Source organism: Lipotes vexillifer, unplaced genomic scaffold, assembly GCF_000442215.2.
Source record: "Lipotes vexillifer unplaced genomic scaffold, Lipotes_vexillifer_v1.1 scaffold277, whole genome shotgun sequence".
NCBI lineage: Eukaryota > Metazoa > Chordata > Mammalia > Artiodactyla > Lipotidae > Lipotes > Lipotes vexillifer.
In genome coordinates, this window is record NW_006772135.1 from 89929 (window position 1) to 108487 (window position 18559).

The following is an 18559-nucleotide window of genomic DNA, read 5'->3' on the forward strand; positions in this document are numbered from 1 at the left end:
AAAGAAGTTCAGCAAAGCAAAGGAAAAGGAGGAAGCTGGAAGCCCTCACATATTAATATTTTGAGATAGTTACTTTCTTCAGGCCTTCATTTTAATTATCTATTAAAACTGGGATGGTAACATTTACCTCCAAGGGTTACTGTTTTAACCTGTGTGTGAAGTGTCCAGCGTAGCGCCAGTCATGGAGGAAGCATTCAACAGACAGATGCTCACATTATGACCGTCAGTCATATATTTTAAAAATATCCATTGAGCACGTACCATTACTAGATATCATGCTAGGCACTGAGGAGGTACAAGTGAACAAAACAGACACACTCCCTGCTCTCCCAGAGCTTACATTCTAGAATAAAATTCACAAAGGCATGCCAGTGATTGGGGGTGATAAGAGGGATGGGAGGAAGAGTAGATGTCTGCCATCTTTAAAATATGAGGTCTGAATAAAATCATCCTGCTACTTTTTATCAACTATCTGCTTATAAATCACTCCTCTTTGTTTTTTTTCCTAAACTATCTTTTACTTTGCTTTCTTTTTTCTTCTTTCAAGCCTAGTATATCCTTTTTCCTGATAGTCTAATTAGGGCTCTGTTGGTGTTTTGGTGGCTGTCTACATGAGATAAATGATGCAAAGGAATAAGGAAATATTAGCTTTGCAGGCCTCATCCTGCCGTCTTTGTCTCAAGGGGTTCCTCTCTGAAAACTTCCATGGATAATTCAAGAAGCTATTTTAAAGGCACTAATAGCCTCAACGGTTTGGAATAGGTAAGAATAAGAAGGAGGAGGAGGGGCTTCCCTGGTGGCGCAGTGGTTGAGAGTCCGCCTGCCGATGCTGGGGACACGGGTTCGTGCCCCGGTCCGGGAGGATCCCACATGCCGCGGAGCGGCTGGGCCCGTGAGCCATGGCCGCTGAGCCTGCGTGTCCGGAGTCTGTGCTCCGCAGCGGGAGAGGCCACAACAGTGAGAGGCCCGCGTACCGCAAAAAAAAAAAAAAGGAGGAGGAGAAAAAAGACTCGATTTACTACATCTCTCATTGTACCAGTGTAGATCTTAAAATTGAAATGCCAATGACTCCAGAGAGGTGTGTTCACCAAGGAAGGATCAGGGAGTGATACAAAATTTGGGCTGCTTTCTACACACTTGGTCACATCAATCTAAATGCCCAGAGGTACTAAAAAAACATGCTAGCCAAAGGGTTCAAAATTCCAACACACCTGACGACTGAATTACCCTATTAGATAACTTAAATACCAATAAGGTCAAAACTCAAGAAAGAGATCCCAGACAGAATGCAAAAACAGCTACAATAAAAGGCACATCCATAGTGTTATCTCCCCTATGAAGCTTAACAAGCAGGCAAGTTACTCATCCATACAAAAAATCATCTGTAAGGTAAGGTATTCTCACTCCTCCAAATCCTACAGAGACTATACCAAATTACATATGCATTGTTAAATAGCTAGAGGGAGAATAGAATGCTGTTAAATAATGAGAACACCAAATGTTGCTAGGCACTGGGGCATTACAATAGCTGTTCTGAAGAATTAAATGTATCAAGCACTACCACCAAATGCTGTTATGCCAAAAGGGAATCTATGAGGTTCTAAAGCAGTGACCTGGTGTGGAAACCATCAGAAGTATACATAGTCTTTTTAAAAATTATTTTAAGAATTGCAGACATGTCGTGGTGATATACATAAGACCCATCATGCTTATAAACATGTTAATGATCTGAATTCAGTATACTGAAAAAAAATTCAGCATCCTAAAAATTTGCCTAATAAACCCGAAAGTCCAGGCCAGATTACGCTCCTAGTCACAGAGGTCCTACAGTTTTATAAGGAGCTATTAAGGTGGATGCCAAGATTTTAATGATAATTGCTCAATGTAAAACCTGTAGTTACTATGCAGGATCATCTAAAAATTGTGAAACTATCATAACAAGTCACAATAAAGTATCTGTATCCCCATAACTACTGAGACATAGCAATTTTTTCTTGAGTGCTATAAGTTTAGAAGAGAGTCTAACCTGCAAGGGGACAAATGATGAACAGACCTGATAGCTTAGTGGAGCCCTTATGGGTTAAGCAATCAGACGGACCAGGGTTTGAATCATGGTTCCAGTACTCACTAGTAACACTAAATTTTCTCATCTGTAATAATAAGCATAATAATATCTACCTCCTAAGATGGTTAAAATTAAAGAAGGTAATAGCTATAAAGTACTTGGCTCAATCAATTATTACTGCCATTACAATAATTTTTAGATTTTATCTATTTGAATATTCCTGCTCTGTTCATTGCTCAAACTGGCTATACCCCCACCACCACCGAGAACCATTCCAAAGGACCACTGTAGCCTGATTCCCACCGCCTTCCTTTCTGTCCCACCACCTGCCATCTTGCCTTTCCAAATGTAACTTAACAATAGGCAGGCAAAGTGCTTTTCTGACATGTTGTGGCCATCATCAGTAAGCACCTGCTGGTCACACAGGTCTAGAGTTTTGCCACGTATACTTCTCCTAGCCCTGAGATGCTAGTCATCGTTTTGATAACAAGCATTTTCGACACATATTCTCACATTTGTTGCCAGCTCTTTTTAGGATGGAGGGGATAGTATAAATCACATTCTGAGTTATGGATCCCAAATTGGGGAATCTCCAGAGGTTTGACGGACAAAATGAAGAAAAGGAGAACACACCCAGGAAGAATCATGCTCTTTGACTGGAACTAGTCACAGGTGATTGACCACAGGAAGGTGGTCCTCCCATTGTTCACTGAATATGAGAAGACAATTTATCAGTAAATTGTCATGAACAGTAAAATATCATGAACAGTAAAACCTACAAGTTCATGGTCACCAACCTTACTCAACTAGACCCTCTACCTGCTCTGCAGCCCTTCTATCCTCCCTTTTCCTATTTTTCTCAGTGGCCAGTCAACCTTCTCACATCCCTCCTGAAATCTCCTACCCTATCAACCTTGGCTGTGCTCTCAACCCCCTGCTTCATTAAAAAAAATTTCCAGTACCCAGTGAGGATGCCTTCAACACCTACCATTACCATCTACAAATCTGCCTGCATTTGGGCCTGTTCTCTCCTTCCTTTCTGCCCTAGTGGCAGGGGTGTCCCCCCTCTCCCGTCTAAGGCTAAGTCCCCTATGTCCCATTCTCTTCCTTGTTTATCCTCAAGCTCCTTTCCCTATCAAATATCTTTTTCTCCTGTCTCTGAGCTCTCCCCCTCTCCTGGCTCTTTTCATTTAATATAGAAATATGCTCCTTTTCTACTAAAAACAGGCACACAAACAAAACAAAACCCTCCTGAGCTGTCCTGAGCTCTACTTTTCCTTCTGGCTGCTCCTGCCCCCCTCTTCCTTGTCACTTCGAAGCTGCATGAAAGGCAACTCTCGTTTAATGACTCTGTGCAGGCACAGCTCACCAGTACTGCACCCACCACTCAAGATACTTCCACTCCCCTCCCCACCATTTCTTTGAAGTGACTCTTGTCAAAGTCACAAAGTCATTCATTTGACAAGTAGATATTGAGTTCCTACTATGTGTCAGGCACTGATGAAGGCATTTGGATTATATCAATGAACGAACCAATGATCCCTCACTTCATAGAGCTTACATTTTATCAGGGGAGACAGACCAGTGATCAATAAATGCAAAAAAAAACGGAATTATACAGTGCGATAAGTGGTTATAAGTGCTCCAGGAAAAAAGAATACATTTATTAGAGTAAGGGGAATTGGAAGGAAGCAGGCAGGGTGCAGTTTCAAACAGAACAGTCAGGGTAAGCACCATTGAAAACTGGAGATGTGCACAAAGATTTTAAAGAGGTGAGGGATTTATTAGACAGGCATCTAGATGGGGGCAGAGTACTTCAGGGAGGAGAAACAGCTAGAGCAAGACCCTAAGGTGAGGACAGCAAAAATGCCAGTGACAATGACCTCCCAAATACAATAGACAGTCTGTCCTTATGTTATGTGACCTCTCTCTGACCGCTGACTCACACTTTCTCTCGCCTTGGCCTTGTTTGTACCACTCTCATCTCCTGTACCTCCCACCTCTTGGGCCATGTCCCAATCTCCTTCAGACACTGCTCCTTCTCTGTTTGTTCCCATGACAGTCATTAGGGCTCTTCACATATTCTATCTCTTTATCCTTGGGGTACACAATACCATCACACTTCCCTCTCCTTTCGAAGTTAGATGTTGCCACGTGACTTTAGCCAATAAAATAGAAGTGACATGAGTCAACTTCAAGTATCAGCTTTAAGAGCCACCACCTGATTTATATATAAATCATGAATATAAAATTATAAAATATTTAAAAATATATAAAATACATTCTTTTTCTTGCCTGGAAAATGGGGACAATAACAAACTTACCTCATCAGTTGTTAAGCTAACATTCACAAAGCACTTAATAATCACAAAGCACTAATACTCATAGAGTGCCTGATGTCCAATGCAAAATAATAATTCTTTTATTGGGATTGTTATAATAATGAAATAAGACAATCTACATAAAGCCCTTAGCACAAAGTGCATAGTATATGCACATGGTCTTGCTTCAAAGGCTGTGCTCTGAACCATTTACTGTATACCTCCAGGTTTAGCTGCCCTAGAGGATAACATTAGTGTTTTGCCACCTGCCTCTAAAACAATCATGGAAGCCTGTGTCAAGATGGACATTCCATCAACCCATGATGATGAGCTTCTCAACCTCACTGAATACAGTAGCATGAGCAAAAAACAGACTTGCCCTTGTGCTAAGGCAATGACATTTGGGGACTGTTCGTGACTGCTACATAGCCCAGCCCATTTTGACTGGCACAGCTTCCAAAGTGAGGCCATCCTCAGGTCCATACTCCACAGAGCTCTCCCTGGGTGACCTCATACAAGCCCCTGATTTCAACCACTACCAATGTACTGGTGACTAAATTACAGATCTGCTGAGTGCCTCACTGAAACATCCAATCATATAATGGATCATTCTACTCAGCTATCATTCAGGTACCTTGAACCCAGTTATAGCAAAGAAATGTTTTCCTCTAACCTGCCCCTCCCTTCAGTGTTTTTTGTTGTTGTTGCTGTTTTTGTTTTTGTTTATAGAATGAAGATATCACATCCATTTAGCCACCCAAGCCAGAAACCAAGGCAACTTGAATTCCTCCCTTCCCCGTCCATCCGCCTCACCTAACGAGTGCATATCTGCCCACCCCTCTGTTCTCACCATCTAAGTCCAGGACCTCATCATGTCTGTAACACACAAGCTGGGAGCAGCTGCTCTCCTACCTCCACATGGTCTCCTTCCAACCTTTTCCCCATGCTGCTGCCAAAAGTTCAAGAACACAAATATGATCATTTGCTCTTCCTTCTTTACATCCTTCTAACTAGCTCCCCTCAGCTCTCCAGATAAAGCTGAATCTCTTTATCCTACCTTCTATGACCCTTTATTATCCAACTCCTGCCAACCTTTCTAACCTCAGCTTTTGCCTTTTACTTTTACATTAACCCCACTAGATTACATGGAGTCTCTCAAAAGCGATGCTAGCCCTTAACTAGTATTGTTTATAGCAGCAGCAGCAGTAGTCATAACAGTATAGACCTTACTACTCTACACTACAATCTCTGATTTATTTATCAGTCTCCTTCAATGGGCTGTAAATCGGATAACAAATCTTTAGTCTCATTCATCTTTGTATTCTCAGGACCTAGTACAGAACTTAACGCATAGTAGATTCTCAATAAATGTTTGCTGAATGACTGAACAGCTGCCTGACCTACTCAAGAAATGAATGAATGAATACATACATACATACATACATACATACATACCTAAAATCAACAGATAAATCAATGAAGGAATCCTAACACTTCAAAGGGAAGACTTGCATTTCTTTCCTATACCCAAAACATAGGAAAAGTGCAATTGAGAGAAGGCTCTATTTCCATTTTCATCTCATCCTATTGCCTCATTCCTACAAGCTGCACCACCAGAACATTCCAAGAGGGCTTACCAGCTAAAACCAAAGGACTCATGATGTCCCCAGATCTTCTCTTGCACTCTCGCTAAAAGACCTACAACTAAACCTTGGTAACACCAATAGAAGGACAATCTATATTGATTATGGAAATGGAAGTTATTACGGGCATCAAGATGGAACAAAGAAAATAGCAAAAGGTCAATTTAAAGAGTTCCCAAGTGAGATTAAAAACAGGGAAAAATGTGCAAAACAGTCTTTTCCCATCTTTATTTTTTCCCATCAGTTTCCTTTCTCCCTCTTTTTATCTCCCTTCTTTAACTAACAGATTAAACTAATAAAAACATGTGTTTTAATTCCCCTTAAGTGACATTTATAGCAACATAAGGTGGTAAATATCAAATGGATTTTCAGTCAAATAAACCTGCAAAAGAAATTCTGAGAACACTTTAATTATGGAAGACTTGACATGCAGAACACAATAGCAAACCTTGTTTTGAAGAAAAGAGAAAGTTTCCAGATAAACTGGTTCCAACCTGAATAGATAAGATTTTTAAGGAAATCTGTCCCGTGTCCTATAGTTGTCACTTTATTGGTTAGAGGATTAATCTTGAGCTGTTTCCCAATGAAATTTCGGCAGGTTATCTTAAAAAAGAAAGGAGAAAACAAATATCACTTAGGTATTTATAGCCAAAAATTTGGCTTACTTGAAATGTTCATCGTAGTTTTCATTTGTGAAAAACAAAAAAAAAAGAGATACAAAAAGATGCTATAAATAAAAGCTCCAGAGTAGTATCCAATCATGAGAACTTTTGGGGGAAAAAAGTGGCTACATAATTTTTCATATTTCTTTTGTATAGCACAGCTGGAAAAGCATTAGGCAAATTATGTAGAGCAATTAGAATATGATTTTTCTGATATTCTATAAATTCACTAGTCTAAATATATCTTCCATTATGTAAGTTGAAACGAATTTAAAATAGAGGCTGCTTTTTCAATGGCAGATTCCCCCCCCCTACTCAAAATTAACACAATTTAAATTTCCCTGGTGAAGTTTTCCAGAACTAACTTCCTCTGTAGAATTTGTTTAAACTATTTTTAACAGATACTTGAGTCCTAAAGTTGTAAAATATCTGAAGACAGGACATTTTTAGACATAAGCTAATTCTTTTAAAAGTCCACCATCCTCTTGTCTCCATTTGTCCACTCCCACCACCATCCCCAGTGAACTAACCTAATGCTCAAAATACAACCATCCTTGAACCCCAGTCTGATGTAGATGTTGTTTCTTTATTGTCCCTAATAAGGCCCTACTTGACCTAGTCCTTCCCACCTCTCCAGCTTCATTTAAAAACCTTTATTGAATACCTATTATGTGCCAGGCACTGCTCCAAGCTCACAAATGATATAGCAGAGAACAAAATATGCAAAAATTCCTATTGTTGTGGAACTTATTCTAGTGGAAATAGAGAGACAATAAACAGAATATAGAGTACATTAAAAAATATAGTAAGGAGTTATAAACGCTATAGAGAGAAATAGAGCAAACAACACATAATTTTAAATAAGGTAATGAGGAAAGTCCTCACAGAGAATGTGATATTCAGCAAAGACTGGAAAAGGTGCAAGAAAAATCAATGTGGATATTTGGCGGGGGGCGGGCACAATTCCAAGCAGGGGAAGAGCAAATGCAAAGACCCTGGGGTAGGGTCTTCTTAAAGAACAGAAGAACACAGCATCTGAAAGCTGCAGGGGAGTTAACAGAGACAAGTTACTGGTGATCACAAGGGGATGAGTTATGTAGGGCATTAAGGCCATGATGAAGATGTTAACTGTAACACTGAATCAGATGGGAAACCACTGCAGGGTTTAAAGCAGAGGAATGTCATGGTCTGACAGATTTTTAAAAGGCTGTTCTATCTGCCATTAAGAATAGACTACAGGCTGGAGACAGGAGTTCAGGGAGGCTGGAATCAAGGAAAAGAGTTAGGAAGTCATTGCACTAATCCAAGCAAACACAGCAGTAGCTTGGATGAGAGCAGCAGTGGTGGAGGCAGCGAGACGTTGTGAGATTCTGAATCTATTTTGAAGGGAGAGGATTTGGTAACTAACCTGAAGTGGGGTGTAAAAGCAAGAGAGGAGTCAGGGATGCTCTCCAAGGTGTCTGGCCTGAGCAGCTAGGAGGATGAGGTTTGCATCAACTGAAGTGGGCAAGACGTGGCAGAAAAGGTTTGCTTGACATACACCAAATTCGAGAAGACTCTTAAACATCTAAGAGATGATGCTGATAAGGCAATGTGATGGGTTTTTGATAAGTCAGTTTAGTTAGGCTAAACTATGAGGATGATGGGAAGGAAGCATCCATTGTGTAGTGTATACACACTTCATCCTAGTTATTCAATCAAACAGTAATCTAGGTGCTGCTGTGAGGGTATTTTTCAGATACTAATTAAAGTCCCTAATAAACTGACTTTAAGCTAGGGAGATTATCGTAGGTGGGCCTGACCTAATCAGGTGAGTCCCTGACATGCTGGAAGCCTTCAGACTCCAAACTCCAAACAGCATCCAGGTCTACAGCTGCTCTCTCCTCACTGGATCCTCCCTCACTGACTGCCTATGGAGAACAGCTTCTGGCCACACCCGTAGGGTTCCTTCCTTTTCATGATCCCAACTGCCTACCCAATGGATTTTGAACTTGCTTAGTGAGCCCCCATGATATAAGCCAACTCCTTTTAACCAGTCTTGATAGGTAGATAGATAGATAGATCAACAGACAGACAGTTAATTCTAACTAGTTTTGCTTCTCTGACTGAACCCTGACTGATACAGGCAGTCAGATATGTCAACACAGAATTCAGGAGAAAGGTCTAGCCTGGAGATGTAATTTTGAGCCACAGATTGAATTAACTCTCCAAGGGAGAGTGTGCGGATAGAGAAGACAGGGGGACCAAGAACAGAGTGTCGGGCTACACGAACTCTGAGACATTGTGGAGGAGAGGAGGAAGAGGAAGAGGCAACAAAGAAGACTCAGAAGGAGCAGCCTCTTCTTTGTCCCCTCCCCCTCCTCTGCTACACTGCGGCATGCGGGCCTTCTTCCTGTACCATCTCAGGGCCTTTGCCCTTGTTCTTCCCTTGGGCTGGAATGCTCTTGCCCAGCGTATGGCCGGCCCCTTCCCACTAAATGTTTCCATCTCCAAGGGCCTTCCTGATCCCCTTGGCTCAACTTTCTACCCCCCACCCTAGCCTATCTCTATCCCACTGACCTATTTTATTTTCCTCAGAGAATTTATGATGGTTGTAAATCTTTTTATCTGTTTACATGCTTATTAACTGGCCCTACTTCCACCCCCTCTGACACTAAACTCCATAAAGTGAGAACTCAAACTGTATTCTCTCTACATAGGCTATGCCAAGGCGATAAGGAACCTTCGTGAAAAGGAGAAAATGGAGTCCTCGCTGGGTGGCTGCAACCCACCACATGGACTGGTGTGTGGGGCAGGGACTGAATCCAGGACCCCCGACATACGCCAGGAGCCCTCAGGCAGGACACACACTGGACATCTGAATGCAATGGCTCTAATCTTAGGGAGTCAATACATATTTAGTAAGTTAATAAATGAGAGAATTTACATACGTCTTCCCTCCCCCTACCTAACTTAAAGCTGCACCATGATGTTCGTGGGCCTTAGGCACTTTTGCCTTCATGGGCCCACTGCTCCATCAAAAAATATTAAAAATTATATTCTATGACTCCTTTGGTATAAACATAAATAGATGAATTGTAAAAACTGAAACATTTTCTTTGACCTGAAAGTTACTTTTTTCTTATTTTGAAAGAAATTAAAAAATGTGTGGCTCCTAAAAAGGTACTGTGGCTCTAGACACTGTTCCCACTATGCCTAATGGGTAAATCAGCCCTGACCTGAATATAAGCTCCTGTGTACCAGGACTTTATTTTTGTTTTCCCTGCATCTGGAAAACACTGGCAGCGAGCAACTCTCAACAATCTTTGCTGATTTGAATGATAAATGCCTAAGTGAAAATAGGAGCATTTATCTGATTCCTAAATCTTGCTATTTACATGTGTACTAATAAGAAATCACCACTGCACCAAACTTACCTTCTGTCCATATTCAGCCTCATATCTTACGCAAGGCTGTTGGGTAATATCTGGGCCCTTGCACTTGGATATTCGTAGAAGCAGCTGGCGCTGTGCATACACCAGGAGTGGCGTCACTTGCTCTGTATATCTCTCACTAGACAATGGTAAAAATATATTAAAAACAAACGTTAGTAAAGAAACATTCTTCTCAGTGAAGTCTGTCCCTGTTAGCTGCCCTTACAGCGGTACTTACTGCGAAATTGTATTGAACTGAATGGCAAGTGATACAAGTGTTTCCCATTTTTCTACTTGATATACAAGTTCCAGAGATTTTAATACAAAGTCGTGGATCCATTTCAAATCAACCACATTGACATCATCCAGAGGATGCTCAAAGGTAAGGCTAGAACCACCGTTATCATTTTCAATATTTCCATAGCAACTTGGAACACTGAACTCTCCTTCTTCAACAGTCTGCAAGTAGCACATGGAAAAAAAAATTGTGTAATTTCAGATTTTACTACATGTTTTTTCTGAACACTGAATGTATAGCTAAAAATATAACATGGAAAAGAACTGAACAGAAAATAAATTTAATATTTTTATTATGCAAATCAAAGCTTGATGACACCATCCAACAGCACTTCGGCAATGATGGAAACGTGCTTCATCTGCGCGGTTCCATACAGAGGCCGCTAAGCACATGTGGATGCTGAGCTGTTGAAGTATGACTAGTGCAAGTAGATTTTTAATTTTATTTCATTTTAATCATTTAAGCCTAAATGTAAATAGCATGTAAGCCTAGTCATTACTATACTTGCTGGTACATAGTCACTATTTAAGTAAGGATAGTAAACCAATAAATAAGGTAAAATTTTAAGGAAAAACAGGTTATAGTATACACAAATAATTAAATTTCCCTAATACATTGGTTACATTCAGTTTGTAGAATAATATGTCCAATTCCCCAATGCAAAAGGTCAAACTTATGGAGAAGAAAATCTTTCAGAAGACCCTCCTTTTGCCTAAGTTAAAGGTACTCTGTAACTATTGTGTTCATTTCCTGTAAGTCCCGACACATTTGTGTAAACCCCTAGAAATTTCTGAGGCAAAGCAAAGCCCGTTAGATCCACCTACTGGCCAGACTATAGCCCAATAAACAGTACCTCAAGTCTAGCCCCTCCCTCCCATAAGATTCATAGTCCTTGAATTTGGAAGAGATCTTGAAAGTCATATGGCTGTGAAATGCCATATGCATACCTGAAGTCAGGCTATGAAGATGTGGATAATAGGTGTGACATACATGACCTACGTGACTTTGCCTCCTTAGCACAGTGCCTGGCACCTGAGACGTGCTCAATAAAGGATAGATGTCATTTTATTGATGTTATGAGCTCCATCCTTGTCATCTAATAATCAAAAGTCAAGGAGCTCAAGATGACATCAGTCCCATTTGTCTAAGTCCTCATGCCGTGTGGATGAAAAGCGGCAGCCAGTTATAATGACAGGTGACCGATCCAAAGTTATTGCCAAATTTGTTAACATTTCTCCATTTCTAAACCGTCCATAAAGAAAATCATAAATGGGGTCATACCATCCTCACAGGAGTCCAGCAGAGCAACCACACTATCTAGATTCATATTTTCACCAATAAAAAACTGGCAGTTTTTTAAATTAGTAAGGAAGTGCTTGACTAATTCTGTAGCCTCTGTCATAAAAGGTTTTACTCTTTCTGGTTTCTGTTCTTCAAGTGTGCCTCTGATTGATTTCATGGAAACTCTGGTTTACTTCTTACAGCCCTCTTTTTTAAAACTGATTTTCTGCAAGCAATGGTTCATGACAATATCAACACCAGTGATTACTGTGCTTTCAGTACCTTCACCTAGGGTACTGAAAGCACTGTACAGCAGAGTACATTTCCATCAATGTTATCCTCTGTCCTACTGACCACCTTCCCTTCCACCTCCAGGCACAGCCCGCTCTCCATCTCCAGGAACTTATAAATGTCGGGGAATATCTCATGATGGCTGATGAGGCCCAGGTAAATAATTGTGATGGCAACTGGAGAGAGATGACAGCTGCCCTGGCTTAGCAGGTGCCCAGAGCTCAGAGTGAGCATGGTGAAACCAGAGGGGGAGGAGGAGCAGGTGGAAAAAGTGATATCGAATTCTGTAAATACTTTTTCTGTATCTATTTCAATGGCCATGTGATTTTTCTCCTTTATCCTATTAATATGGTGAATTACATTGATTGATTTTCAAATGGTAACCTTAAATTTCTGGGATTAAACCCCCCTTGATCATCATTTGTATATATTATATATATAATTTGCATTATTTTATATCTTACTGGGATTGATTTGCTAACACTTCATTAAGGAGTTTTGTGTCTATGTTCATGAGTAATATTGAGTCATACTTTTCTTTTTGATATATCTGTCAGGGTTAAGCTGGCCTCATTTCTAAAAAAAATTGGTATATGATTTATTATTTCTTCCTTGTATGTTTGCTAGAATGCTGCAGGGAAATATTCTGGGTCTAGAGTTTTCTTTCTGTCAAGGTTTCTGATTATGAGTTCAATTTCTTTAATATATTTGGGTAATTCATTTTTTCTATCACTTCTTGTGTCAGATTTGTTAAGTTGTACTTTCTAATAGGCATGTCCATTTCATCTAAGTTATCAAATTCATTAGTAAAAACTGGTCATGACATTCCCTTATTTTTCTTTTAATATATATAGAAACTGTAGCTATATCCCTCTTTCATTACTAGTATTAGTAATCTGTGCTTTTCTCACTTTCGTTCTTCATCAGTATTCCTAAGATTCTGCCAATTTTAATAATATTTTCAAAAGATTAATTTACTGACTTTATTTTCTGGGTTGTTTTATATCTAATTTATTTCTGCTCTTACCATTTCCTTCATTTCTTCTTATTATTTCTATTATTCTTTTTACTTACTTTGGGTCTAATTTACTCTTCTTTTTCTAGCTCCCATAGATGAACACTTAAATGATTGATTTATATCTTTCTTCCTATTTACTAAACATTTAAAGCTATAAAGTTTCTGTTAAGCACTGGCTTATTTACATCCCACAAATTCTGATATGTTATCATCAGTTGAAATACTTTTAAAATTTCCCTTGTGTTTTCTTCTTTGACCCATGGATTATTTAGAACTGTGTTACTTAATTTCCAGATATTTGGAGATTTTTCTTCCTACATTATATTAATCTGTTTATAATGTAGCAGTTAGAAAACATACTCTTTCAGATTTCAGTCTTTTAAATTTTATTATGACTTATTTTATGACTCTGCATATGATACATCTTGGTGAACACATCATGTGCCTTGTGCTCTGTTTCCAACCAATCTTAATTTGTCCTGCACGTCACTTCTGACACTAACTACCCCAGAGTCAGGGTCAGACTCCACAGTTTAAGGGCTCAGTGCTCACTGGAGATGCCAGCCACAAGTCTCAGGGTCACTCGCACTTCTGACTGACGAGCTATAAATTTGGGTTCAATCATTTCCTAGAATGACTCAGAATTCACTGATAACAGTTTTCTTATAAAGGATACAACTCAGGAACAGTCAAAAGGAAGAGGTGCATAGAGCTAGGTCTGGAAGGGTCCAAGATGCGGAGGTTCTGTGCCCTCTCTCTATCGAGTCAGGGCCTGATACCCATCCGACATCAATGTGTCCACCAAACAGGAAGCTCTTCAAGCTTTGGGTGTCGAGTGTATTCTGAATCTCTGTTATTTGGTGCATACACGTTTATGATTAGTATGTCTTCCTGATTAATTGAGCTTCTCATTAGGAAATGTCCCTCCTTATCTCTCAAAATACTTCTTGATTTGAAGACTATTTTATCTAATATTAATATAGCCTCACCAGCTTTTTTTGTTTACTATTTTCAAATTTAAGCTTACTATTTTCTTTCACTGTTTTATTTTCAATCTATCCGTTTCTTTATACCCAGAAGTGCTTCTCTCTCTCTTTTTTTTTAATAAATTAATTAATTAATTTATTTTTGGCTGCACTGGGTCTTTGTTGCTGTGCACGGGCTTTCTCTAGTTGTGGCGAGCGGGAGCTACTCTTCATTGCAGTGTGCGGGCTTCTCATTGCGGTGGCTTCTCTTGGTGCAGAGCACAGGCCCTAGGTGAGCGGACTTCAGTAGTTGTGGCATGCGGGCTCAATTGTGGCTCGCGGGCTCTAGGGCGCGGGCTCAGTAGTTGTGGTGACGGGCTTAGTTGCTCGGCAGCATGTGGGATCTTCCCAGACCAGGGCTCGAACCCACGTCCTCTGCATTGGCAGGCAGATTCTTAACCACCGCGCCACCAGGCAAGTCCCAGAAGTGCTTCTATTATGGACAAGAGCACGTCTTTCTCTTTTATCCAGTCAGACAATCTCTGCCTTTTAATTAGGGTATTTAATCCACTTATATTAATATAGTTATAGGTATAATTGGGTTAGATTATTTGTTATTTGTTTTCTATTTGTCTCATGTGCCTGTGTTCCTCTTTTCCTGCCTTCTTTAATTGACTATTATTCAGCTTTCCACTTTACTTTTAGCTTCCATTTGGCATTTTAGCTATATCTCTTTTTTGGTAGTTATTCTGGGGATTATTAAATGCATACTTAACTTATCACATTCCACTGAGAGTTAATATTGTACCACTTTAGATAAAGTTTAAAAACTTATGAGAGTTTAATTTTATTTGCCCTCCCAGTCTTTTGTGCTATTGTTGTCATATATTTTACATCTGAAAATGTTATAAACCCGATGACTCAAAGTGTTTATGTGTTTACTAATTTTCAGTGTGTTTGGGTTGTGTGATGTTTGCATTTTTTTCCATTTTATTTTCATGCTTTAAACCACAGTGTGCTAGATTTGAGATGGCTGTAAATTCTACCACGTCTAGTGTAACAAAACATGGACAGATAAAGCAGTGAAATAAATATCAGCCAACAAGCTACATGATCTGTCTTAGGGTCTGTTTCTTTTTCCGTCAAAAAGATTGCTATGAGGATTAAATGTATTTAGATTAGTTTATGTAGAAGCTGGAGCTCAGTAAATGTTACTTTCTGTTCCATTTAAGAAACTGAATTTTCGGGCAGATATTTGTAATTAACATCAATGCACTGCTATATACTGTGAACCAAGTAACAATGAGAAACAAATGAAATACAGACAAACCAAATAACAACTCAAGCAAAATATTAATTTCTACTTATCCCAAGCTGCATGGTACAAAGAATTTGTTAATTAACCTACAATAAAAAGAATTACCCAAATACTCTTACCTTAACAGAACTGATATTTTGTAGTTCTATTAACATGTCAATAAGTAATTCTGCTCCCAAATAGAATGGTAAAACAGAGGTACAGAGGAAACCATCCTGGCTAATAGGAAATGTTTTATACAGATCCACTGCTTGTTTTTGAAGCATTTGTAGCTCCTGAGTAAAGTTCCAAAGAGCCCGACAGCAGTTCTGAAGCAGAGTCCAATAGCCACCACGATGAGCAAGAACCTAAGACAGACACAACATTCAAAAGATGCCGAAGTTCCCAAAGTTATGGATCTCTGAACAACTTCCTCTTTCTGCAAATATTCTATGTCAATAGTAAGAGTAACTAACACCATTTGTTATATGCTACTTACATGTGCTAGACACTGTGGTAAGACATTTATATGCATTATCTCAGTTCATTCTAATGACAACTCCTATGAAGTAGGTATGCACTAGTATTCTCCTCAATTTACAGATGAGGAAATGGAGGCATGGGGCTAAACTGCCCAAGGTTATGAGTCTACTAAGTGATGAGCTAGGATTTGCACACCAGCGGTCTGACTCCAGCACACCCATTGTTCTAGGTGCTGGGAACGTCACAGCGAGCAAGGGAAACTGGGCCTGCCCTCGTGCTGCTTCAATTTATTAGGAGAGATCGATACCAAATAAGCAGACAAATAAAAATACAATTTCAGGGAATGATAAGTGTTGTAAAGGCAAATAAAGCAGAAATGACTCAGAACGTGGTGAGGGTGAGAGGACAGGTCCTTTAATACAGGGTGGTCAGGAGAGACGTTCTCTATGAGGTGACATATGAGCGGAGCCCTGAATGTTGAGTTGAACAAGTCATGTGAAGGTGGGGGTGGGAGTGTTGGGAGAAGAACATTTGGGGCTGAGGGAACAGCAGGTGCAAAGGATGGAGGGTGAACCTGAGGGCTGAAGAGGGAGCAAGCTTAGTGCTTTCAGAACCACAGAGGGGAGAGTGGACTGCACAAGAGCAAGAGGAGTGAGTCCTGAGAAGTGAGCAGAACCCAGACCTTCTAGGGCCCTGAAGCTGGTACAAAGGAGCAGAGGATGCAATGCTCATGGTCAAGGGAGATGAGGTGGGTTTACTTTACATTTTTCTAAGGTCACTCTCTCTACTTCACGAAGAAAGTGGGAACTTAAGTATTCCTTTCTCATCTAGAAAGGATAAATTTCTTCTCATCTCTTGAGAAGTTTGAAGTACATCCCCTTCTTGCTATGAGAAAAAGGAAACAAATTTCTTTGTAGCTAATGATTCCAATTCTGAGTTTAATAATCTATCATATAATACTTAACAAGAAAAAGACAAAAGCGTTTGACAGAAGACACAAGTAGCCTGGAGAAGCAGGTCAGGGGGGAAGGGACAGGGCTTCCCCGTGGCCTAGAAAGATCTTCCCCTGTGCTAGAGGGGAGAAAGGAGTCTATGGTGCCCAGGAGGGATCAAGAGCCCGAAGAAGAACCCCTGGTGTCACTGGAGAAGCCCATGTCCCAAGTGTGGCTAGAAAGCAGCAGAGGGGTGTCTGAATACTCATGGAGACTTTGTAGACAAGGACAAAGGCCACCTCAGCTCTGGGTGGATGTATGACTAATGACTAAAGGGGCTTTCCCTCCTCCCTCACAACTTGACCAAATGTGAGACCTCAGTCCCATGGCAGGCAAGCCTTACAGATGACTGACATAAAATCCAGCAAATTTTTTTTTTTTTTTTTTTTTTTTTTTTTTTTTTTTTCTTGCGTTATGCGGGCCTCTCACTGTTGTGGCCTCTCCCATTTGCGGAGCACAGGCTCCGGACGCGCAGGCTCAGCAGCCATGGCTCACGGGCCCAGCCGCTCCGCAGCACGCGGGATCCTCCCGAAACGGGGCACGAACCCGCGTCTCCTGCATCGGCAGGCGGACTCTCAAGCACTGCGCCACCAGGGAAGCCCAAAATCCAGCAAATTTAATCTCACAGATGAAACTAAAATTATGGATACTAAGTAAATAAATGTATCATACATGCCCAAATTCATGGGCTGAGATTTATGTCCACTACATTAACAAATAAGAAGGACCACCTTACCATTGCTCTCCTGCAATATAAAAAGATTTTCATAAAGTGATCCAAGAGACCCACATTTGCTGAGTGATCCTTTTCTTTACCACTGAGACCTGACTGAGAGTCTGATTCATAACCTGTTTGTGTCTTGGAAACATTTTCATCACTCATCTTGGAATTAAGAAATGCCGAAAATTCTTCTGCATCTACAGTACAAATATAAAGTATAATATTATGGAAAAGAGAGTTAAGTTCCAGGAAACACAACAGATGACTAGCATCAAATGAATAATTCAGATAACAAGCACTACATAAATTTGGAGGAAGGACAGAATTATCATGGATATGCTGAACCCGGGAAAGTTTCCAGAGAAGGAGGCTTTTAGATTAGTTCTTAAAGGGTGATCATGATTTAGCTACGTGGGAAGAGTACAGAGAACATTCCAGGCAAGGGTGATGGCCAAGGGAACGACGCAGAGGCAGGAATGTCATGCTTTGGGGGAGAAGAATGACAGGATCCCACTGTTCCTTAATTTCCCCGCAAACAGGCCATTCCCTGGACACACACGCCGGAAGGTGAGGAGCATCCCCTGGTGTTAGGCAGTGCAGCAACCCTGATCACTCGTTCTCCCACTGCTGTGCTATAAAAACACAGAGGATTTCTCCTGCCACAAACATTCCCTTACTAGAACTCTGCATTAAATAATAAGTCTCAATAGCAGAATATTTTATTGCCAATTTCATGGGAGGTCTTAGGGAGCTACTTTAAAAAAACTCAAGAAGCTATATATATTGTAATGTACATACAAAACTCGGACTCTTTCTATGTCCAGGGAATTTACTTTCAAATACTTTAATAGTCCTGGTATGACATGCAGGTACCAGTTAAACTTAAACTATACCATAGAAGAAATTAAAAAGCATGTTAAGTACCTCAAATATGAATCAAACCCCCTGGGGCAGTTAACCAGCATATGAAATATCCTGTTCAGCAATAAGCCATATAGGATTTAAAATGCCATTTTTGAAAATCTATATAAGAGGGTTTGTACTAGCATAAAGATATTAGAAATAAGTTATTTGTGAAATGAGTGGTATTCAAGATAGGTGATTGTTTA

At 40.1% G+C, this 18559-nt stretch overlaps 1 protein-coding gene and 1 pseudogene across 1 annotated transcript in view; both read right to left on the minus strand.

Annotated features, from left to right (window-relative positions):
- LOC103078703 (putative uncharacterized protein C12orf63) overlaps positions 1-17612 on the minus strand; it is a gene marked incomplete at its 3' end in the record, with an annotated part of 102527 nt that extends 84915 nt beyond the window's left edge. Inside the window, exons 1-5 of the mRNA XM_007447303.1 lie at positions 17466-17612; positions 15395-15622; positions 10343-10563; positions 10108-10243; positions 6524-6632 (exon numbers count right to left, since the gene is read on the minus strand). Of these exons, the coding sequence (XP_007447365.1) occupies positions 6524-6632; positions 10108-10243; positions 10343-10563; positions 15395-15622; positions 17466-17612 (841 nt within the window). The remainder of the gene's footprint in view (positions 1-6523; positions 6633-10107; positions 10244-10342; positions 10564-15394; positions 15623-17465) is intronic.
- On the minus strand, positions 11628-12295 carry LOC103078418 (translationally-controlled tumor protein pseudogene; annotated as a pseudogene).
- Positions 17613-18559: the final 947 nt, after the last annotated feature.